The 26,408-nt window shown below is 37.0% G+C and overlaps 1 protein-coding gene across 1 annotated transcript; it reads left to right on the plus strand.

Annotated features, from left to right (window-relative positions):
* Positions 1-15,673: 15,673 nt before the first annotated feature.
* Positions 15,674-20,229, plus strand: LOC125656940 (uncharacterized). Its single transcript, XM_048887556.2, has 5 exons — positions 15,674-15,814; positions 18,478-18,574; positions 18,665-18,734; positions 18,828-19,091; positions 19,397-20,229. Exons 1-5 carry the CDS (start codon positions 15,769-15,771, stop codon positions 19,670-19,672), a joined length of 753 nt encoding a protein of 250 aa, XP_048743513.2. The 5' UTR covers positions 15,674-15,768; the 3' UTR covers positions 19,673-20,229.
* The last annotated feature ends 6,179 nt before the right edge of the window (positions 20,230-26,408 follow it).

A 26,408-nucleotide genomic window follows, 5' to 3' on the forward strand; every position in this document is an offset into this window, starting at 1 on the left:
TTTTATTTCGAGCTAACATTGTAGTAAAGAGTAATCATCGTGAAAATTGATTAATTATACAAATATATGAAGTATATGTTGTAAACGTGACGGTTAATGTTGTAATAGTCCAAATAGTGGAATGTAAATATCCCATAAAATTGGCATGATCAGCACCTATTTCAGAGATAAAGCGGTTTTGAAATTCGATCATGATTAGGGTAAAACAAATTAATGACTAGGGTAAAGTAAACTTGATCAATTCACTGACTAGGGTAACGCATATATATATATATATATATATATATATATATATATATATATATATACAACTTAGTAAATTAGTAAAATGTTGAATTAATTGGTTTTTTCAAGGTTTATCCCAAATGTGTTACTTTTGTATTAATCTTTGGAACAATCGGGTATCGAACCCGGGACCTATGCATTACAAGTTAGGTGCTACCCAGGCCGATATAAACTATATGGTAATGATACTGCAATATAGAATTTAAACCTATTTCGGAGATCATACAGACTATTCATACTGAGAAAACAATTTTAGAGAAAATGTAGGAAACGTTTGGAATGTCTTTAAACATCACGAAAATTTAATTCTCTGTGTCCGCAATTTTTAAGTGAACACAGTGGCAAACTCAAGCAGAATTTTAATAATGATTAGGGATGTACTCTACATCGTCATAATGGCTGACTTCCTTTAAAAACATGGAAGAAAAAATTAATATTATGAACATCTGACTTTTCCTTTTCAATTTAAATACCTATCCCAGTAGCTCAGTAAGTTATGATACCGATTGGTGAATTGTAGATCGCAGGTTCGAATCGAGCAGGGGTTTTAATATTTTTTCAGAATATCTTCTACTAAAACTGTATTTTTTGACAAAATACAGTAAATTTGAAAATTTTCAACTTGAAAATATTGTTGTACATGTAAAACTTATACGGTACCAATTTTGATGCACCAGATGCGCATTTCGACAAATAATGTCTCTTCAGTGATGCTCAACCGAAATGTTTGAAATCCGAAATAACTATGAAGTTTTAGATCTAAATATAGCCAAAAACAGCGTGCCAAACAAGTGGAGCCAAATTCGTCCAAGGATAAGAGCTATGCATGAGGGAGATAATCCTTCATTTTGAAATGAATTTCTAAATTTTATAACAGCAATTAAATATACATCCGTATTTTCAAGATAGTAACGAAGTACTTAGCTACTGGGCTGTAGAGACCCTCGGGGACTAACAGTCCACCAGCAGAGGTCTCGACCCAGGGGTCATAATGTAAACTTATACGGTACCAATTTTGATGCACCAGATGCGCATTTCGATAAACAATGTCTCTTCAGTGATGCTCAACAGAAATGTTTGAAATCCGAAATAACTATGAAGTTTTAGATCTAAATATAGCCAAAAACAGCGTGCCAAACAAGTGGAACCAAATTCGTCCAAGGATAAGAGCTATGCATGAGGGAGATAATCCTTCATTTTGAAATGAATTTCTACATTTTATAACAGCAATTAAATATACATCCGTATTTTCAAGCTAATAACGAAGTACTTAGCTACTGGGCTGTAGAGACCCTCGGGGACTAACAGTCCACCAGCAGAGGTCTCGACCCAGGGGTCATAATGTAAAACTTATACGGTACCAATTTTGATGCACCAGATGCGCATTTCGACAAATGATGTCTCTTCAGTGATGCTCAACCGAAATGTTTGAAATCCGAAATAACTATGAAGTTTTAGATCTAAATATAGCCAAAAACAGCGTGCCAAACAAGTGGAGCCAAATTCGTCCAAGGATAAGAGCTATGCATGAGGGAGATAATCCTTCATTTTGAAATGAATTTCTAAATTTTATAACAGCAATTAAATATACATCCGTATTTTCAAGCTAATAACGAAGTACTTAGCTACTGGGCTGTAGAGACCCTCGGGGACTAACAGTCCACCAGCAGAGGTCTCGACCCAGGGGTCATAATGTAAAACTTATACGGTACCAATTTTGATGCACCAGATGCACATTTCGATAAACAATGTCTCTTCAGTGATGCTCAACCGAAATATTTGAAATCGAAAACAACTATGAAGTTTTAGATCTAAATGTAGCTAAAAACAGCGTGCCAAAACATCAAAACATCAAAATCAAATTTCTCTGGTGTAGCATACCTCCATAAACAAACTGATTCTGGAAACAGTGTATAGTTGATTTGGATGGGTCAAATGTATATTTTTTCGAACATATACATATCAATGTATCATGAAAGATTAATACATTTGAACTTGAATTGTCTTAAAGTGTGAAACAGAATCAAAGAAAAACTGTCAATTGATGAAAACGAGGATGGAGAGCGTTTTGCAAAAACGAGTAGAGTGTTAGAATAGAGGAGGGGATGACTTTAGAGCTCCTCTGAAAATAATTCTTCGCCATCCTCTTGACGTGCGTTATCCGTTTCTACGGGAGTAAGAAAAAATCTTGAAAGGGACGTTAATCAATATAGAATCAATTACTCAATCTAAATACTATACGATATTCCGATACCAGTCACCTTCTGATATGTTGTATACAGGATGTCCCCATGGGTGTTTTAAAGTGACTGTGTCATTTGATGAAGACTAAAGTAAAGGTAATGGTACAAATACAGAGTGATACGATCCTCAACTTTACATGAATGGTGAGATTCTACGCCTTCCTCAAACCAGAACACACTACTTGGTGGTTAACAGAATCCTCCTTCAGGGTACTTGCTTCGCCGGGTTGAACAACCATACAGCTTTTATCGGATCCATTGACAACTGAATTGGGCACTGTTGCAAACTTACATAAACAGGAATCCGTTTTTGCCCAACTCTTAATTTTCCATTCTTTATAGGACTTATGAAATTACGGTTCTTTACTTTTTTGCAATAATTAGTTTTAAAAACAAAAACAATGTTGATAAAAGTTTCGTCAGCTAGAACCAGTGCATATTTCGCACGTAACCTATCTAATTATTTCGACTTCTTTCTTGGTTATTAAACACAAAAGGATAGATGGTATGCGGTTTTTGTTTTAGTGTTTTGTGATTCGATATTCCTCTTCTACAGTTTATCCATTCCGAAAAAGTATGTTAACGAGATATGACTTCAGAAAAGACAGACGTTAGAGTAGTAGGAGTTTTCTTTTTAACGTCAAAAATTCATTGGGCTCACACGTACCCTCGAATTTTCTCTGACCTAACCTTCAGCGTGTGTTACCTGACTAACTTTCAAATACCTTAATTCTTAAAAATGCCGTGCAATATGAATGTTGGAAGATTGCTTTAGTTTGGAGATTAGAGAGTACTAAGGTTTTAGAACTTGGTCTCAGAAAGAATCGGATTTTCTATTAAAAGGAAATTTTGAATTTTGTCAAACATACTAATTTTGTATTAACTTTAGAATACACAACGTATGCGCAACACATAGGACACACATGTTAATCGGGCCAAAAATGATGAACATGTATTGATAAGCATCTGGGTTATGTTTTGACGTATTCGTGGAGTTCATTAACTAGAATTTATACACGAAATGTTGTGTGAACCATCGTTGTTTACAGCTGACCAATATCTTGCGCGAACATTACTACATGGAAGTGCTATTTGTGTTTCATGGTTGTATCATACACAAACGGGGATGAACGATAACACATAAATGGCGATGAATGTTAGTTTCCTTTTATTTGTACTACTCAACCACATAACACGGGAGGGATAGTGCATATATTCTTATCTATAACCGGAAAGTATAGCGTGAGAGATTTTTTTTCCCTTCAGAATGAATTGATATCCGTTATGTGAGCGAGTTTGTGTCCTTGTAAAATTTGATTACATAGTTGCATGTTGAGAAAGTTATCGAAATTCTGTGTTATATTCTTACGAATGAGATGGGTTGTTCTTAATGCTACAATAATATTATATCAGTTTACATGATTTCAACTTATAGTTAGTCTAGTGTTTGGTAAGCTTATTGCATGAAGTAAAGAACTATGGAAAGCCAAAGGGTTCAATATTCTATCTTTGTAATTATGTATTTGTTGTTCCTAAATGCGCCATCGGTTCAATGTAAATAGAAAAATGTCAATCGTTATCTTCACATTTGTAGTGCATAACGGTATATTCGTCATTTGAATTGCGTAAGATGTAAATGGAATATATGTTTGTGTAGATGCGTAACAAGTGAATGCATTATTTATTTAATGTAAATTTGAAATTGGATCTTCGTCATCCGTAGTTGAGCATTTGCACATTGTAGTTTGTAAAGCCTATGCGAGTTAAATCTCTCACCAGAGGGCGTATTACGCTGCGTTACAACACCTCTGTCAACGTCTAAATGTCAAGATTCTTGGCAAAACTTACCTATACCTATAGCATCATGGATAATAATTTTATAAGTTTAAGTTTTATGCTTTAAATCTTAAAGTAGGTTCACAAAAACAACGAATTCCATGATTATACTAGTATTATTGAATGAATGAATATTTATATAAACCTTCTAATTCGCTCAGATGTCTCATATTTACCATCTTCTGATTTTAAAAAAGTCAGAGAAGTGTTTGATTTGCTCAGATATTATCATTACAATTCGATATGCTAAGTTAGTTTTTGTGCATTTTGATATAACTTTTTAGACGTTGACAGAGGTATTAGTGGAGCGTAGTGGGAACGCTAACTCTGGGTAGAGATTGATGCGAGTTGTGGTTAATGTGTTTTGGTAATCCGTCCGATGTTAATTCGCATTTGCGCAATTCAACATTTGTAAATTGTTCTACCATTATGACGACAGAGGGCGCGCGCTACATCGTATCTTTTGGGAAACAGACTATAGAATCATATAGGAGGATCAGTTAACACTCGGGACTACTTAGGTGTTTAGCACACTCAACATTAACCGGTTGGCGCTAAAAGTCGTTGAAAATGTGCTGCTGAAGTAGTTTGATCAGAGACTTGATGTAGAACATTGTTGTAAGCATCAATATAGATGACTGGACTGATTTTTTCCATGAGTTTACTTTAAACAAACAGTGTATGCCATTTAGTAACCATATACCACCAGGGACGTTACATTTATTTGTGCGAAACGAAGAATTCTTGTACATATTTGCTTTGATTGGGATTGATTTTCGTTTTCGCGCCCCTTCCTCACCATTTTTGCATTGCTGTCACTGAAATACGTAATTCACAATATTAAATAGTTAATATGTACATTTGGTAAGAATTCTAAAACATGCAAAAACTATTCTGCTTTCATCGGCGTCGGAAAGTGAGGGGGGGGCGGGCTAAACCAACAAAAAAGTTTCTACGTCGTTTGGGGGGGGGGGGGGTATTATGTCTATCTTTGCAAAAAAAGTGGAGGGGGGCTAAGCCCCTCCCTAGTCCCCCCCCCCCCGGTTCCGACGCCTATGGGTTTTATATTTGTAAACAAAGTGAATCAGTTATCATTTTACCAGTTGTTTTCATTAAATGACAGCCAACCTTGAATGTAACATATTTAAAGTTTTTATGTAATAGACCAGTCGGGCTATTTTTCCATAATTTTTACTAGGCCAGGCCATAAAACCAGTAGCGTGAGCCATGGCCTAGATTTGAATTTTACATTATTTCCACAAGCACTTGTTTCGTATCTGATCACCCCCTTCTTTTTCTCTCCACAAGATCGCTAACTCAATTTCAGACACCCAAATTTCAAAACTCCTATATTTTTGTTAAAAATGTATCATTGATCAACATTACCGGGCGTATTTTGATATAGTTTAATTTGAGATACTTTTCTCTTGTCAAAAAACTTGTTCCAGTTGTCCTCTGTTAAGCCTCTTTATTGTAAACCACTCATTTTGTCTGTTTAAAGCAGAGAAAGACACATTATCTTTTTATTTCATAGTCTAGCTGTTAGAGGTTATTTATAAATCTTGTTGACCACATGTAGAGTCCTTGTACATATATGTAAATATACGCTTCCTAGACTCTAAATATTTAGAGGATGTAGAAGTATTCTTGCAATTAATTTTTTACTTAAAGCAAACACGAGAATAGAGGGGAAACAACTGAAAATCCCATGATACAGTTAATTACACTAAAAAAGAGTAACAATTCCATTTTTAGTGTAATAATTGCCCTGTTGGGAACTTGTGTCCAACCTTTTAAACAATCGTAGTGATGAACCATCGGAATATTTTTTCATGATTGATTATCAGTATAATCGGACGCACTATAATTGATTAATAATCGATTATTTTCAAGTATTAAATTTGTTTATTATTGAATGAAGAATGAATTGGTAAAGAATTTGGGGTGATTTCTGAAATGCATTTTTATGTATTTTTATCATTGGATTAATTTATTAAATTAATACTTATGAATTAGTTACATTCACAGAAAATAAATCAAGAAAGCATGAGAATAAATCACTTTAAGTTATATTTTGATTAATCGATTATCAAAAATTTTAATAGATTATCTATAATCGGGGGCCATTTCGATTATATAATCGAATTTTTCTATTAATCAGTACATCGTCGGAGAAGAAACTCTATTTATGATAAACAGAAGGAATGAAACTCATAGTAAAAATATGGTGTGAATTTGCTTATCAAAATATCTTCCTTGCACAAAATAAAATAATTTACCTCGGACTTCGAAAGGCCGGGAAAATAATAGCTCCGAGGGAATGTCACATAAACTGGTCCTCCAATATGATTCTATAGTCTGTTTCCCAAAAGATTCGATGTAGAGCGCGCCCTCTGTTGTCATAATGGTAAAACAACGAACAAATGTTGAAATGCAGTAAACGAATGAGCAAATTCGAATGTCGAACTATCATCGAACGGATTACCAAACATTTTTACTGTAACTCGCAACTGCAATGTGCAAATACTCAAATACGGATGACGAAGATCTAATTTCAAATTTACATTGAATAAATAATGCATTCACTTGTTACGCATCTACACAGACATTACATTCCTTTACAGCTTACGCCATTCAAATAACGAATATACCGTTATGTACTACAAATGTCAAGATAACCATTAACATTTTTCTATTCTATATTGAACCAATGGCGCATTTAGGAACAATAAATACATGATGACAAAGATAGAATATTGAACTCTTTGGCTCTCCATACCAAACACCAGAAATGCTATGATTTGTGACTTTTCACTCTATGAAAATTTGTACTTTGGCTCTCCATAAAGAACACATTCAAAATATGGAAATACATGTTTAGTATGTATCTTTTATGTCTTTCAGTTTTTTCATCATGTACATGTATTTTTCTGAATTTGTGGAAACAGAAATACTTTTTATATGACATATCTGTTTGAGCTGTATTGCATTGTTTCTAAAGCCGTGTACATTTCCTGTCTGTTCAAATCCTCTCTTCTACTCCATCTTTTTTTTTCGTGCATCTTCTCACATCACTCTCAGATTTACAATTATTTCTTTTATGCAAAATGTTTACTTGTTATAATTAGATTTAATATTTGCTGAATATACATGCTCTCATATTTCTTTATGCTGGTCTAAGAAAGAGAAGGTTTGCAAATATGAACGTGTGTATCATTACTTGAATTAATTTGGATATGTCTGGACTAATGTTTAGAAATCAAAGACATGGAAACAATCTCTTTTATACAATGGGAAACTATGAGATAAATATGGCTTCGTGTGTAGAGTTACAAAAAGAATTATTTTCTCCCTACATTCCCTGAAAGGTGAAAATAACAGTGATCAATTTCATAACTCCTATAAGCAATACAAAATAGAGAGTTCGGCAAACACGGATCCTTGGATATACCAAAGGTGGGATCAGGTGCCTAGGAGGAGTAAGCATAACCTGTCGGCCGATCACACTCGTCGTGAGTCCTATATCCATAAAATCAATCTACATCGAAAATTGCGTGTACATTTTTTTTTTTTTTTTTGGCTTTGTAAGAAACTTTGTGATAGTTTCTGGATGAGGTGTCTTGATTATATTAAAATAAAACCTGGGCTAGTACACATATTAGATAGTTTGATTAAATACTTGTCATTACCTGTCGTATCTGCTTAAAATTCCCAATTGTCAGTACCATGACACCATGTTAGTAATTTGAAAATCATCGAATATAAGATATTCTCCACTCAATTATGCATACCAGCTTAATTGAGAAAGCGGTGTAGCGTATGCAAGTTTTGGTGATCTAATGAATTTCAGTGAGATATAAAAATATACTTATATGCTTTATCACGTTTGAGACTAGGAATAATATTAGATAACATTAAACGTTGTTCGCTTCCTCAAAAGGGATACAAGTACATGAGATCCTTTGTAAGATTCTTAACCCCCATTGTAGTCTCGGGTTGATGTTTTGTTTATACAATACATGCTGATGTTTTACACATAAATGCGAAGACCTCTGTTACTGTTGCTTTTGAGGAGATTTTTATTTTTCCTATATACAGTAAAACAGGGTTATAGCGAACCTTCGGGCCCAGCAGAAAACACCAGTTCGTTATAAGTAAACTTCGTTACATCCAACAAAAGTTTTGTTATATTCCTCTCATTGGGAAATGGAAATCACTTTGCAACAAACATGAATTCGTTAATTTCTTATAAATATGAATTCGTTATATGGAATTTTGCGCATTATAAATAAAATTCTATGCCTCATAAAATCTTTTATATGCAAGCTTTTACATTGTAATTTCATGATAATTTATAATTTGCAATTATCATTATTTATTGTATTATGATCGGGTTCAACTCAGATCGGGATCGAATTCCAAATAATGAAAATCCGGTGAAGCACGAAATTTTGCTCAGGAATTTTGCGCTTTATAAATGAATAAAATAATAACAATAATAAACATGAATTCGCTATAAGCGTGAATTCTTTATAAACAATAATTCGTTATAAGCGTAAATTCGCTATAAGCGTGAATTCAATATAAACCTGGATTTTTTTATAAGCGTGAATTTGTTATAAGCGTGAATTTGTTATAGGCGTGAATTCATTATAAGCGTGAATTCGTTATAAGCGTGAATTTGTCATAAGCGTGAATTTGTTATAAGCATAAATTCGTTATAAATATCAATTCGTTATAAGCATGGATTTGTTATTGGAGTAAAGGACTTATCGTAAAACTAGCAAAAAAGGGAGACCTCCAAATGTGTGATAACTGGAGAGGAATAACATTGCTCTCAGTCCCCAGTAAGGTATTCTGCAAAATACTTCTCAGCAGAATAGATGAAGCTATTGATGATAAATTGAGAGAAGAACAAGCTGGGTTCAGAAGAGGAAGAGGCTGCATAGACCAGATGTTTGCCATTCGTAATATTATCGAACAATGTATTGAATGGAAAATGCCACTATACATCAACTATATTGACTTTAAGAAGGCATTTGACAGTGTGCATAGGGATACATTGTGGAAAATAGTTATATCATATGGAATCCCAATGAAGATCTGTAACCTTATGCGAGCATTCTACCAAAACTTTGAATGCAGTGTCATATTAGAAAAGAACATCTCTGAGTCCTTTAGTGTCAAATCTGGAGTTAGACAAGGATGTATATTGTCACCTATCCTCTTCTTAATTGTCATTGATTGGATCCAAAGAAACAGCACAGCAGATAAGAAGAGAGGTATCCATTGGACTCTGTTCAGCAACCTAGAGGACCTAGACCTTGCAGACGACCTGGCAGAGATCTCAGGGAACAAGACCCATCTACAAGAAAAAACAGATCAGCTGAACAAATTTGCCAAACAAACTGGTCTTAACATCAACACCAAAAAGACCAAGATGATGACAATAAATACTCCAGTGGAACCTGTGGTTTTAAATGGAGAACCGCTAGAGGAGGTAGAGAACTTCACCTACCTAGGAAGCATACTTAGCAAGGACAACGGTGCCGGGAAAGACATAAAGGCAAGACTCAACAAAGCACGTGCAGCATTCGCCCAACTCCAAACCATCTGGAAATCAAACAGCTACAGTCTGAGGACCAAAGTCCAACTTTATAACAGCAATGTGAAATCAGTCCTCCTGTATGGGTCTGAATGCTGGCGTGTTATAGACAGTGATATGAGAAAAATTGAGGCCTTCCACAACAGCTGCCTTAGAAAAATAAACAGAATCTTTTGGCCAAACAAAATCAGTAATAAAAACCTACACCAAAAGTGCAAAAGCAAGAACATCAGCACAGAGATTAAACAAAGAAGAATGAGATGGCTTGGTCACGTAATGAGAATGCCCCAGAACAGGATTCCCAAAGTAGCTCTACACTGGACACCACCTGGAAAGAGGAAAAGAGGCAGACCACGTACCACCTGGAGGAGAATCGTAACATCAGAACTAGAGGAAATGGGCTACTCATGGGGACAGGCACAGTATATTGCCAAGGACAGAGGTAGATATAGACAACTTGTTGAAGCCTTATGTCCCACCGGGGACGAAGAGGATAAGTAAGTAAGTAATGGATTTGTTATAAGCGTGAATTTGTTATAAGCATGAATTCGTTATAGGCATGAATGTGTTATAAGCGTGAATTTGTTATAAGTGTGAATTCGTTATAAGCGTGAATTTGTTATAAGTGTGAATTCGTTATAAGCGTGAATTTGTTATAAACGTGAATTTGTTATAAGTGTGAATTTGTTATAAGCGTGAATTTGTTATAATCGTGAATTTGTTATAAGCGTGAATTCGTTATAAGCGTGAATTTGTTATAAGCGTGAATTCGTTATAAGTGTGAATTTGTTATAAGTGTGAATTTGTTATAAGCATGAATTCGTTATAGGCATGAATTTGTTATAAGCGTGAATTTGTTATAAACGTGAATTTGTTATAAGCGTCAATTCGTTATAAGCGTCAATTCGTTATAAGCATGAATGTGTTATAAGCGTGAATTTGTTATAAACGTGAATTTGTTATAAGCGTGAATTTGTTATAAGCGTCAATTCGTTATAAGCGTGAATTCGTTATAAGCATGAATGTGTTATAAGCGTGAATTTGTTATAAGCGTGAATTCGTTATAAGCGTGAATTTGTTATAAGCGTGAATTCGTTATAAGTGTGAATTTGTTATAAGTGTGAATTTGTTATAAGCATGAATTCGTTATAGGCATGAATTTGTTATAAGCGTGAATTTGTTATAAACGTGAATTTGTTATAAGCGTCAATTCGTTATAAGCGTCAATTCGTTATAAGCATGAATGTGTTATAAGCGTGAATTTGTTATAAACGTGAATTTGTTATAAGCGTGAATTTGTTATAAGCGTCAATTCGTTATAAGCGTGAATTTGTTATAAGCATGAATGTGTTATAAGCGTGAATTTGTTATAAGCGTGAATTCGTTATAAGCGTGAATTTGTTATAAGCGTGAATTCGTTATAAGTGTGAATTCGTTATAAGCGTGAATTTGTTATAATCGTGAATTTGTTATAAGTGTGAATTCGTTATAAGCGTGAATTCGTTATAAGCATGAATTCGTTATCAGCATAAATGTGTTATAAGCGTGAATTTGTTATAAGCGTGAATTCGTTATAAGCGTGAATTTGTTATAAGCGTGAATTTGTTATAAGTGTGAATTCGTTATAAGCGTGAATTCGTTATAAGCGTGAATTTGTTATAAGCGTGAATTCGTTATAAGCGTGAATTTGTTATAAACGTGAATTTGTTATAAGTGTGAATTCGTTATAAGCGTGAATTTGTTATAAACGTGAATTCGTTACGCAGTTGTGTTAAGTAGGGCCATAGAAATATGTCGGAAAAAAAGCATTAATAAACAGATCAATTTGTGACAAATTCTGTAAAAACAACCCTTTTATACAAAAACAATATGTATATATCATTAAGTGTATATTGACCTCCTATACATTTTTCACCAGACCGACAGTCTCTACATCAACTCTGTATCACGTGATCAAATATCAAGATAAAAACGTATCGTGTATGCATAAATCGTTGAATTGGCACGATATCCAGATATCATTGCAAGTTGAAGTTAATATAACTTCAAAGCATATTAATTTCTTAATTTGAAAAGTGCTGAGAGCAAGTTTATTGCGACTTGCAACATGTCTAATTTTTGCATTGAATATGCAAGATGAAGCGATTTTTGCACATACGAAGTTGAATCTAGCCTGAAAAACATATTTTCTGTTGAAGCCTGAAATTGCTCCCCTAACTTTCCTTTTGCACTGAAGTTCACATGTCGCATAAATCAAACATCTTTCACTTAAAAACCTCGGGGTGTCGTGCCAATAATGAAATTTTTATATACGGAAACCCTGTTTATGCAAATGAGTCCATTGTGAAAGTAACTATACGTGCAGATTAGGGGCGATATCAAGATCACAATATAATATGGATATTACTTTAGCATGTATGTTATATAGAAAAGAAATTGAAACTTTTTCAATATCAAAGAGAATTAATATAACCCATTTGACAGAAACTTTTACGCGATTACAGTTTACCGTTTGACAGCGGTGGTAAATAACGAAACAATATTTTGACATTTCCAACCACAAAAGGACTGTAGATATGTACGTCATGACCTTCATCATGACGTATTTTTCATTGTGACGTCGCGCAATGTGCCAGTGCGGTAAAGTACATTTATGTACAGGACTGGTGTTTATGGGGAAAGCCTTAACTCAACCGCGTATAAGCGTGAATTCGTTATAAGCATAAATGTGTTATAAGCGTGAATTTGTTATAAGCGTGAATTCGTTATAAGCGTGAATTTGTTATAAACGTGAATTTGTTATAAGTGTGAATTCGTTATAAGCGTGAATTCGTTATAAGCGTGAATTTGTTATAAGCGTGAATTCGTTATAAGCGTGAATTTGTTATAAACGTGAATTTGTTATAAGTGTGAATTCGTTATAAGCGTGAATTCGTTATAAGCGTGAATTTGTTATAAACGTGAATTTGTTATAAGTGTGAATTTGTTGTAAGCGTGAATTCGTTATAAGCATGTTTTACTGTATATTCTATAAAAACTTGTATTTAGAACATCATAGAATAATCAATTTATAGTAAATGAATAAATGATTAACAAATGTCCATTCCAAAGTCCTTTATAAATACCCAAATTGCAGTATTTCATTATAATTGTATACATTTATTTTGATGTAGCCTTTGTATTTCAAAAATTAATTGTCACCATATTTTTGATTTTCTTAATTTTCATTTTTATACAAATTTTATAAATTATGTGTATGTTCACTTTAAAACAAATATTTCATTTTCCATAGTCACCATTGTCACACAGAGATCATGCTCTGCGTCGACGCGGTGGCCTAGAGGTTGGAGCCTTCGCCCCGCATGCGGAAGGCCGGGGTTCGAATCCCGGCCGCGACAGACCGAAGTCGTTAAAACAGGTAGTGACAGTTCCATCGCCAAACGCTTGGCATCAGGTGTGAATGTCACAGGTCCTCGGACATGACCTTAAAAACGGATGTCCCGTGTCACAGTAGGTGTGGCACGCTAAAGATCCCTCACTGCTCAATTGCTGTAAGCGCCTTTGCAGCCCTTCCCGGTCTTGGCGACGTATCCATATGAGTGAAAAATTCTCGAACGAGACATTAAGCAAGATACAATCAATCAATCAATCATATGTCATTATTATGAAGCGTTATGGTAAGTTTTGTTAAAATCCAAGATTATTAATGTGCCACGTTTTGCATGATTCTTACATGTACTGCTAATGGAGGCGGCGGAAATACCAAAATATTGATATAGGACATCCATGGAAATGTCACTGAAAATTGTACGTTTTTACAATGGCTGGATCTACAGTTCTCTAGTTCATCACATTGTACGTTTTTACAATGGTTGGATCTGAAGCTCTCGAGTTCATCAAATTGTACGTTTTTATAATGGTTGGATCTACAGTTTTCTAGTTCATCACATTATACGTTTTTATAATGGCTGGATCTACAGTTCTCGAGTTCATCACATTGTACGTTTTTATAATGGTTGGATCTGAAGCTCTCGAGTTCATCACATTGTACGTTTTTATAATGGTTGGATCTGAAGCTCTCGAGTTTATTACATTGTACGTTTTTACAATGGTTAGATTCACAGCTCTCTAGATCATCACATTGTTTTGACGGAGATACAGTTCTACTGCTATAAATTTATCATTAACAAAATTGAATTTGTATAGAGTCAGACAGGAACACAGATATACGTTCCGTTTACAATCTTGGATAGTGGTCTATCTGTTTACAGTCTTGGGTAGAGGTTTACAGTCTGGGGTAGAGGTCTGTATGTTTACAGTCTGGGGTAGAGGGCTTTGCGTTTACAGTCTGGGGTAGAGGTTTACAGTCTGGGGTAGAGGTCTATGCATTTACAGTCTGGGGTAGAGGTATGTGTGTTTACAGTCTGGAGTAGAGGTATATATGTTTACAGTCTGGGGTAGAGGTCTATATGTTTACAGTCTGGGGTAGAGGTCTATATGTTTACAGTCTGGGGTAGAGGTCTATGTGTTTGCAGTCTGGGGTAGAGGTATGTGTGTTTACGGTCTAGGGTAGAGGTTTACAGTCTGGAGTAGAGGTATATGTGTTTACAGTCTGGGGTAGAGGTATGTGTGTTTACAGTCTAGGGTAGAGGTTTACAGTCTAGGGTAGAAGTCTACATGCTTACAGTTTGGGGTAGAGATATATATGTTTACAGTTTGGGGTAGATGTCTATGTGTTTACAGTCTGGGGTAGAGGTCTATGCGTTTACAGTCTGGGGTAGAGGATTACAGTATGGGGTAGTGGTATATGTGTTTACAGTCTGAGGTAGAGGTCTATGTGTTTACAGTCTTGGATAAGGTCTATGCATTTACAGTCTGGGATAGAGGTATGTGTGTTTACAGTCTGGGGTAGAGGGCTGTACATTTACAGTCTGGGGTAGAGGTCTGTGTGTTTACAGTCTGGGGTAGAGGTCTATGTGTTTACAGTCTGGGGTAGAGGTCTATGTGTTTACAATCTGGGGTAGAGATATGTGTGTTTACAGTCTGGGGTAGAGGTTTATAGTCTGGGGTAGAGGTTTATGTGTTTACAATCTTGGGTAGAGGTATGTGTGTTTACAGTCTGGGGTAGGGGTTTATGTGTTTACAGTCTGGGGTAGAGGTTTATGTGTTTACAATCTGGGGTAGAGGTCTATGTGTTTACAGTCTGAGGTAGAGGTCTATGTGTTTACAGTCGGGGGTAGAGGTTTGTGTGTTTACGGTCTGGGGTAGAGGTTTACAGTCTGGGGTAGAGGTCTATGTGTTTACAGTCTGGAGTAGAGGTCTATGTCTTTACAGTCTGGGGTAGAGGTCTATGTGTTTACAGTCTGGGGTAGAGGTCTATGTGTTTACAGTCTGGGGTAGAGGTATGTGTGTTTACAGTCTGGGGTAGGGGTTTATGTGTTTACAGTCTGGGGTAGAGGTTTATGTGTTTACAATCTGGGGTAGAGGTCTATGTGTTTACAGTCTGGGGTAGAGGTCTATGTGTTTACAGTCTGGGGTAGAGGTCTTGCGTTTACGGTCTGGAGTAATGGTCTGTGTGTTTGGAGGGGAGGCATATACATGTATACTTCATTAAAGTTTTGGTGAAGTGAAAGTATTTGCCAGGCTCTCATTAACTCACGCTCGTGTTTCCGCATTGTTTGGCATTTGTTTCCTTTTATTTATCATTGTGTTTAAATGCAACCCTTTTATCAACTTCCGCCTTCGCTGAATTAGCGCTGTACTTAATATTCAACATGTTTATATTTTTGTAAGTTCATCATGTCTTCTACACCACACGTTTGTACCTGCGATTGCACTTCAAAAGGTAAATAGATATCAGAGCTTATGATACGTATTGCTCTTGTAAAAATGTGCTGTTAATTTACTCCATTTTCAGCTGGTGTCGATGGAAACCATTGTTTCATTTTCTAACAGTCAACACTGTAGTTGTCAGAGTAAGCTATGTTTATGAGGATTACTCTATTGAATTTTGAAGACCGTAAAATCATTAAATTTTGTTGTGGTTCAAGTTTCGTGTATTCCGTGAGTACCTCTATCACATGAATGTCAAAGCACACCGAAAATACGACATTCATATGATAATTCAATGTACGGAAATCATAAACACGAAGTTACATCCAAATGTAACTGTTCTACCCCCCCCCCCCCCGAATGTAACGAATTCCATGCTAGTTGACTGGGATTGGTTTATTTTTCATTTTAATTGCATGAATTTAAATCTAAATCGGTGCATGCTATTTATGCGGTGTTTATTGAATGTTCATTCCTACAAGTACTAGGCACCTGATCCCACCTCTGGTATATCCAGGGATCCGTTTTTGCCCACTCTCTATTTGGTATTGCTTATAGGAGTTATTGATCACTGTTCATTATCTTTTTCATGAATAGTTGCATTCTAAAATCCTGCTATTGATACATCATTACACATGGCAAGTGGCTCATAAAGTCAAAAGAAGATTTCTGATTTTATTACTTAAAAAATCATACCATAATACTTAATCTTTTCATGTGTTTCTGTCTTCTAACACAGCAATTCGCGAATAACTCATCTAACTTCGTGTCGGTCTTGAGTTTCAAAACATATCATTAATTTTTATTATTTCGGATCCTTGCACATAATTTTTGGATTCTTAAACAGCGATTCAAGTGGTAAATTTAATCTAACGTACAACTTATCTTATCGAGTTCACGGTGGGTCTGACCGGTCGGCAGCGGATGCCCACTCCTCTTAGACAATCAATCCTAACTTTGGTATATCCAGTGTTCCATGTTTGCCCAACTCTCTATTTTGTATTCCTTATAGGAGTTGTGAGATTGATCACTGTTTGTTATCTTTGAATTCTGCCTTTCCAAAGAATCTGATATAAAAGCATCCATTAGATTGAATTGTTTTTCTTTTTTATATTTATTCATATTCACACTAAGGCCACACCAATTTGTAAAATAGTACTTCGGATTTTCAAACAAAAAAAGTGAGGCGAGAGGGCGAAATTATTTAACAAATATTATTTTTCATTTTGGAGATAAAAATTATGAGGCGAGTGAATACAAGAAATATAAATATTTTTCGTTGAATTAAGTGTGATTTTAAAAGCGAGCGCCTAAAAATAAAGATCTAAAATCATCAGATATGATTTGTTTACCACATAAACTTAATATTTTTCAACTTTGTTGATATAGTTTACAATAAAGAAGAAGTATTTCAGGTTTCAAAGACTTATTTTCTTTATACCTAATACATGTACTTTGCAACATTAACTGATACGGCCTTTTTGAAGAATTTTATCTAAGTTTCATTTCTACAAACTTTCGATTCAGAGATATGCATATTGCTAGGGACATGTCCAGTTTTGAAATCTCCATTGCGTCGCTTTGAACATTTTCTTGAATTTTGATAGGACATCATCAAACCTTTTGTGAATTTGTCGTTAACTGTCGGTCCAGTTTAAGGTGGCTCACTACACCCAGAAATACTTTCTCAAATCAGTACGAATTGATATGATGATATACAATAAGCATATATGCCAGAAAGGCAAAAAATATACAAATTTTGATAAAAACACGATTTTCAATAAAAAAAAATTATTTCAACACATATAAACAAAAGATTCTGGGGAATTTGAACTCGAGATCTGCGGTTCACCAGCCCAATATTTTAACCACTGAGCTACGATTCTAGACAAACAAATCGATCGATACAAATAATTTCACAAAACATTTAAATCACCATCTTGTGACGTGGTGTTATACAGAGTATAAGCTTTAGTGTAGTGAGCTACCTTAAAATAATCCTCAGTACCCTTTGCTTGTTGTAAGAGGCGAATAAATGGGGTGGTCCTTCAGATAGGGCTGCAAAAACTGAGATCCGTGTCACAGCGGGTGTGACACGATAGATCCCTTCCTGTCATAAGCGCTGGGCATAGGCCTAAATGTTGCAGCCTTTCACCGGCAATGGTAACGTCTTCATGTGAGTGAAATATTCTCAAGAGAGACTTTAGACAATATATAATCAATCAACCAATCGTTCGCTGTCGATGTTCTCTAAATAGTGGCATCGAAAGTTCCATCGGCTTCCAGTTCGATTGCAGCATAAGGAACAACTTCCAAACCAGTGTTATGAAGTATCGTACATATTAAGATAGACATAATGAATAACTTAACCGTATTACACTGTTAAGAAATTTCTCGAGAGCCATTGTCAGCACAAACATCAAGGTCATTTGTGCTCTTGTTGTAAAACATCGAAAATATTTTACGGATATTTCTAACACGCGGGCGGATATTATTTTTTGATGATATTATAATTTGGATTTATTCCAAATAAAAGCGGCGAATCCGAGGAACTAGATTACAAATTGTTCCTATTGTAAATCGCTGTAGAGGTTATACAATGATATATCGCTGTATAAATTTTATACGATTACCACTATCTTATAAGATTACCACTATCTCTTCCCTCGTTTACAGGGTGCACAGCGGGGTCAGTATTTGCCGGGATCATCGTCGGAATCCTCGTTACCGCCATTCTCCTCCGCGGCAAGTGGAGTGGAATCAGGCTATATATGTTTGTACCAACATTCCCTCCTCTTCGCAATTGACAGATGTGCAATACTCGTGGTTTTGATTTTATATTATTTTTCTTCTATTTGAGCAGATTAAAGAGATTTCGAAAACCCAAAGCAGTTTCAAACGCAGCGTATGACGCGGAGTTCAGCTTTGATCCGGTAAGTCTTAAAATATACCACGGTAGTAATCCCATGATAGGTTTATAGTACTACCCCAAAAACAAACCAAGACTGGTTATTTCTGTCTTCCAGAGTGCGAAACAACTGAAGAAAGAGGATAGTCTGTACCAAAATATTGTAATCAATGATGAGAAGAAAATAACTATCGAGGAGACCCCGCCCACTGACGAGATCTCGCGAGAGGAGGAGGTATATGCTGTCAGTCTCAAGCAGGCGGTGAAACAACCCGGTCTACCCAGTGGCATGGTCCAAAAGATTGCCAGTCTACACGGACATTCGACCCAAATCGTGGCACGGAAGTCACAAGAGCTGGAGGATTACGTGGATATTGATAAGGTACCTTAAATGAGGATAGATCTATACAAAGGATAATTTATTTGTGTGGTGATACACTGTTAAATGGTAGTGTGTGTTTCGGCTTACTTGATCAACCGCATACAATCACACGAGCTTAGCTAATCTAATTCTCACTCGTACTGTTGCTTAATTTAAGAAAATCTGGGTAATTCTAAAACCTTCAGATATTGTATTTATATTGCGAGAATTATAACCAATTGTCAATTAAATCGATCACTTCTACTCACCAAGTTTATATATACTACACGGAAGTTCTTATGATGCAAATATTTTCTGATAATTAGAATTCCCAGAATCAAGTCACGACATCTCGCTCCTTGACTCTGCCGACATCAATAAGACCCCCTCAATCCTCCCCGGTGAAGGCTCCCAGCGATAAGAAGTCAGGGAGTAAAAAGAGCGAAAAGAAGAAAACCAAGCACGTCCGAATCTCAGCGGACAGCGTCCCCCCGGAACAACAAGAGGAGACAACCGGACTAATGCCGGAGACACCCACCCTTGTCATGAAAGAAGTCTCGGCGAACGGAGAATACTTCGTGCTGGACAAAACGTTTTGTTAAGTAAACTGACAAGTCGTGGACTAATGCTTCCAGTTCCTAGTGTGTAGTCGAAGCTACATGTGTTGATTCTCAGACATTGATATGGCTCATTGCTGGGATATTTTGTAGACATAATGACAAGACAATCGAGCTTTTAAAATTGATTATTTATGACGTCAGAAGAAATGCAAGAGGAAAACTGAGATGAGGGTGAACTTTGACAGTTTAAGTTTACTACTCACTTGATTACGTGTGGAAATTAGATAAAATTATTAACTGGGTATGATTGTGGATGTAACCGTTTACGGGTGACAGATTTTGTGAGATTGATGTATTCTTTGCAGGATACACAGGATAGAGTTTAGTGTAATCAGCGTTAGAGGGGGGGGGGGGGGGTATTCAAATGTTCTTGCTCATGATTGTACTATAATGCAATAATGAGCAAATGTCTTGAAAATTAACATATTTCAATAAGAACATAACAAAAATCGTTAAAAAACGAGTCAAAATACACATAACTCTATTATAAAAATTTTGTGTAGTCTTAATTGTTACGAATTAAACTGATTTGTATATTTTGCTTAGTTTACATTTAGTTCTTTTTGTGACCAACTATACATGTACTAGATGACACTCCATTCCGAAGTGGGGTTGGAGGGGAGTCCTTATAAAAGAACCCTTCGGTACTATCGCCTAACGCTATATAACAGTAGATGAGCTACATTTGTACATGTGATGATACGACAGATTTTGATTACCAAACATTAATTTAGAACATTATACATTTATTGCTATATTTGTAGGTCAATACGATGCATACCGGCCGAGAGGTACAAAATTAATATTGACTGAGCAGCCCGGAAGGGAGGGTGGGTGTTGTACCACAAGATATGATTGATTGTATATATCCCTCTCGAAAAATTTTCACTCATATGGAGACGTTACCATTGAAGGGCTGCAAAATTTAGGCTTATACTTGGCGCTTACGGCCTCTGAGCAGGGAGGGATCGATTTTTGCGGTCTCATTGAAAGGACTGTCCCATTTAGTCGCCTCTTGTGACAAGCAAATGGGTATTTAGGACTGCACTATACAAGATAGCTGAAGCATCGTATTGAAATCCGAAAATGGTCAATAAATGTTTCCTTCTATAATTGAATATTTTAAAAAATCGAAACTGACTTCTAGTTCTAGATCCAACGGAAAAAAAAAATTCCTGGTCGGCCATCTTTGTATGCAGCTAGACTTCAATACCTAATCAAAAGTTTTCATTTACTGCATGACTAAGTAATTTAAAACATCGAAACCGGCTGCTAAAACATGTAAAACTTAACCAAACGATGCCTGGTTGGTCATCTATATATAGATCGGGTTCGATGTTACTATAAAACAGCAATCATTATCCAATTGGAGGGGAGATATAAAACAATTCAATCACAAATACAGCTGTGAACAAAAAACACAAGCACATCTTATTAATATTATAACGCTTGAAGTTCCATGACCGTCAGTGTCAAAGGAGGCATACAAAATGTCCTGAATGGCCATGTATATAATGGAACATTCACACCTGCGACATCAAATCCAAAACCTATCATTGGATCAAATGTTGTCCGACTTGTTTCATACCGATTGTTAGGCCGGTCTTGGCACACTGATTTTGACTACGGATAACTCCGTTTATCTGATCAGGATATAGGGCTCACGGCGGGTGTAACCGGTCGACAGGGGATGCTTACTCCTCCTAAGCACATGATCCCACCTCTGGTATATGCAGTGGTCCGTGTTTGCCCAACTCTCTATATTGTATTGCTTATGGGAGTTCTGAGATTGATCACTGTTCGTTATTTTCACCTTTCATATTTACAAAATCATAAACTGAACACAGATTTGAAAATATAATGTTATATTCTACCAATTTGTATCCAATCTTAGAGACCGTCGCACACCAGGTGAAAGATCATATGACATTTTTACGAAGTTACATGTATTGCCTCCAAATCAAATTTGGTAAATATACACGAAATAAAATAAAGCCAGGTTTTCACATATGAATTACCTGGAATAATGTTTTATCGGAACAGCTTATAACCAGCTATCCAACTTGTATGTGTTGAAATCTATATCTGATATAGAAGAGCGCGGAAGAATTTTGGTCAGTGAAATTTAAAGCTAAGGAGGGTTAACGAGAGTCACGATTCAGATCTATTAAGTAGAATAGCATAACTAATAATCCGGTACGTGACTATGAGCTGCATGAATGACACCAATCACCGGTATACGTGTTTTGCTGCATCTTATTCATATGTTTATATACATACATGTATATATCTGTATAACATTATTTCTGTTGGGCAGAATTTCCTTTGGACCACTTGATGAACTTAGTAAACTTTTAAATAAATGAAGGGTTTCCTAATTGATTTTAAGTGGGAGTCATAGACAGCGTGAAGTATGGGCTAAAAGTAGAGAGGGTTAATTACAAAGTCTACAATAACTAATGAGGCGTGACACGAATCGTCAATATTTGTTTTCAACAAGTTTGAAAACTACCTGCACTTTCACATATGGGGTTTCAGACCACAATGAGTATGGTTTGTGGAGCGAGGTGTAAGTGAATACTCAACCACAAGATAAACTGGTCCCCCATTTCCGCGCAGGTCTAGTAAAGCACGGAGTTCATTGGCGAGGGAAAGTTCAGTATAATACATGATATAAAAGTACAATTGCGGTAGCATAGTGGTACTAGAACGTTAGTTTCGCAAATAGGAAGTCCTGAGTTCGTGCCCCGCTCGTGCCATGGCCGCATCAAACCTACAAATTTCCCATGGTGGGATATCTTCCTGGGCCCATCCCCCGGAGGGGGGGGGGGGGGTCTGTGTTAAAACACCAAAGTCACCATTCATACACTGTTGAAAGAAACCTACGTCAATAAAGTCATCTCCATCGCTTTAGGGAGGTGGCCAACGTGGAGATTAGGTGACGTCACGTGGGTCGACCGTACCAGTTTTCTTGTATTATTTGTATGTAATGTAGGAATGGATTGTGGTTAATTTTATCAGTTGATTGAATGTAATTTCTGATATCACATTGTTTTGTTGATTCTGGTTGGTTTGTGGCTAGGTTAGAAATCTCAATGACGTGGTGATGTGGTTAAGGTAGATGTTAACGATTAGAAGACGGGCGCATCCCGGGGGGATAAGGCATTCTGGCAGGGAAGTTTGATGGGTACCCAGGCATGGGATTTGGGGTCGCTGGGTGGCGGGATATTCTGGGGGTGACTTCATGTTGGGTGTGCGACGAGCAACCGAGAATGGAATACGGGGCTACGGGGGAAACTTAGAATTGACCGAAATGGCCTACTCAAAGGGTTATAGCTACCCACCCATTGGATTGTGGAGTTTGGGGATAGCAAGGAATAAATAACCCAGTTATTCGACCTAGAATTAGTTCTTGTACAGTTTCATGCCAGATTCAAGGCCAAGAGGAAAGATTCTCAAGGTGAGTGTCGAATTCAGGACCAGCTGAAGAGTGTGACTGATCAGGTTTTGCGAGTGACCGGACATGCAAATCGCAACATTTCCTGTTAGCGGCTCAGCAGCGCGTTCTGGTAATATGGGCAACTCTTCCCCGGGGGTCTCTCCCAGGGGTGATCTCACCGATAGGTTCGGGTTGGGATAGCTTATTTGTAGGTCAGGTAGAGTGTTGTGCTGAGCTAATACGGTAAGTTATATTGGACGATCGGGTGAATGAACTACACCCTAAATCCTTCAGCAGTAAAGGAATGGCACCTTGGGTAACACATTTCATGTTAGCCCTACGAGTAGTGATGGAGGGGAACACAGTGACATTCACAACCAACACGTGCCTATCCGCACAAGTTCTTCCGGGTCCCCATGTCACCAATAAATCTCTAGGGATCGCTCATATGTTGGTGGAAAGGTGAAGATAACAAAGTTAAACAGTGGTCAATCTCATAACTCGTACAAGGAATACAAAATAGAGAGTTAGGCAAGCATGGACCCCTGGACACATCAGAGGTGGGATCAGGTGCCCAGGAGGAGTAAGCATCCTCAGTCGGCCGGTGTGTCACATCGTTAGGGTCACAAATGAGAGATGAGGAGCCAAGAAGGCAGTTGTTCAACATATTAAGTGTGTTTGAGTCTGTAAGCATTGCAGACTGGGATATGATTTTATTGTTCATCACCAACTAGACAGGGTATATCCCATCAGGTCAAGGTCGCGATCTCCACTGGTTAGGCATGTAGTACAGAAGGCTGTGTTGGATAGTGAACATAGAGGTGCAGGACTTCCGGAGAGGCTGTCTGTGAAGGAGTGTGCTCGTCCACGGGTGAAGTCTGGCGGGAGTAAGTACAGGTGAAGTCGGGGGGGGGGGGGGGGGGGGGGGAGGGGGTAAGCACAGGTGAAGTCTGGCGGGGGTAAGCACAGGTGAAGTCTGGCTGGGGTAAGCACAGGTGACGTCTGGCGGGGGTAAGCACAGGTGAAGCCTGGCAGGGGTAAGCACAGGTGAAGTCTGGCGGGGATAAGCACAGGTGAAGTCTGGTGGGAGTAAGCTCAGGTGCGGTCTGGCGGGGGTAAGCACAGGTGAGGTCTGGCGGGGGTAAGCATAGGTGAAGTCTGGCGGGGGTATATACAAGTGAAGTCTGGCGGGGGTAAGCAAATGGTTGGTGGTTCAGAGGACTGGGATTTGGATGACCTTGTATAGACGTGCGTGGAGGTACATGTAACTGCCAACTCAGCAGCTATGTACTGTCGCTATGACATGTCGAAAAATGTGCCCCTACTTTCATAGATCCTTACGAGTGTGTGCGAGTTGTGACGAGTTATTAACGGATACCGACGAGTGATTTACGAGTGCTTGCGATTGACTACGAGTCGGAGATCCATAAGGACTCGTAAGAAAAAGGTGGTATTAGCCCTAGTGTGATGACGGAATGTCACCAGGAATCAAGTCTGGCGCAACTCTAGATCTAGGACAGGGTGTTGTGTTGGGAGACTTGTTCCTAGGGATGTCGTAGTGTTGGTACATGTATATATTTGATGAGAAACGTGACTGTAATTATGTTTTACTTTAATATTACGCGTTACTCATCTTTATCAAGACTTTGAAACAACACACGAAAGGCGGCTACTGTGTTACGTCAAACAAACATCAATTAACTGACAGGTAATTACGGTATTTCCATCAGATACAAACAAACATCAATTAACTGACAGGTAATTACGGTATTCCTGTAGTCTGTATTAACTGACAGGTAATTACGGTATTCCTGTAGTCTGTATTAACTGACAGGTTACGCAAGTTCCGAGTTACCCAAAAGTTATTTCCCTTTGTCGAACTCTTTCGCATTTTATGACGTATGGTGGGTACACAATGTATACATTATATCGTAGACTGGCATTGTACATAACGATTACGTACGATTAATGTAATAAAAGCGTAACATTTGTTTATATCAATAACTGATATGCATATTCTGGCCATATTAAGCATAATCTGTTTGAATAAGATCATCAAATTGGCTATTGAATCATTATTCGTTTCCTCTTCTACATGAGTGACGCTTTTATCAGAGAAAAATGGCAATTAACAATATCTGTTTGAGCCATTTTGTTATCCAATACTCATAAACTCACTAAGTTTACGGAAGAGTTCGACAAAGGGAAATAACTCTTGGGGAACTCGGAACTTCCGTGTCTTTGTAAGTTACCTCGTTAATATAACAGCATAAGTGATTATTTTGTAGAAAACAGTTTAATGAATAATACATGTATAATTAACTTTAGCAATTTATTTTAATTTTGATGCTGAGATATACTTCCTGAACAAAAATAGATAAATAATTCCTTCTCAATTTCCTACGAGGAACATATCATTCGATAAAATCAATTTCCAGGACACACTTGAAAGGTGGTGAAATCGGACGTTTTCATAAAAACACGTACACATGTAATTTGTCCCTCATTAGTACAATAATTATAGTTCATTAAGCTTGCAACTTACTTTAATAAATACACGTTACACCTGGTCAGATTCATGTTAAAACTTTTCCTTTGTGTCAAGCCTTCATTCTTTGACAAAAAGTAGCCATTTGAATTAAAGGCCCTCATATCGAAGAGCATGTCCGGCATACCTTCAATAAAGTAGTTGCAGATTTAGAGGGGGGGGGGGTGTAATGACTTTTTAAAAGTAGAACAGCAGCAAACCTATAACATTTGACATTATAAACACGGCGGATGTGACCGGTCGACAGGGAATGCTTACTCCTCTAAGGCACCTGATCCCACCTCTGGTGTGTCCAGGGGTCCGTGTTTGCCCAATTCTATATTTTGCATTACTTATAGAAGTAATGAGATTGACCACTGTTCATTACCTTCACCTTAGGAAGTGCATCAAGATCAATAAATCAATTATTTGTTATGTATTGATTGTATTATGTATAAAGTATGGCTAGAGCAACCCATAAAGGTAACCCAAAAACCTCAAAACTATGAGGCCTCTAGCCTATCCCCCTCCTCCTTTTTTATAAATCCTGGATCCACTACTAAAAACAGCCCTCCAAAACCATCTCTAACACCATCACATATAATTAGGGTGTGTTGCACAATATGTCATCTATGGCATTCAGGAAATTAAAAACTTTCCCCAACAGAGGTACATGTATTGAATTCCGATTGGGACATGATCCCCAACCTGATTAACTCTTATGTCCGAATGATAAAAAACAAAACAACATA

The sequence above is a fragment of the Ostrea edulis genome, chromosome 7, assembly GCF_947568905.1.
Source record: "Ostrea edulis chromosome 7, xbOstEdul1.1, whole genome shotgun sequence".
Lineage (NCBI taxonomy): Eukaryota > Metazoa > Mollusca > Bivalvia > Ostreida > Ostreidae > Ostrea > Ostrea edulis.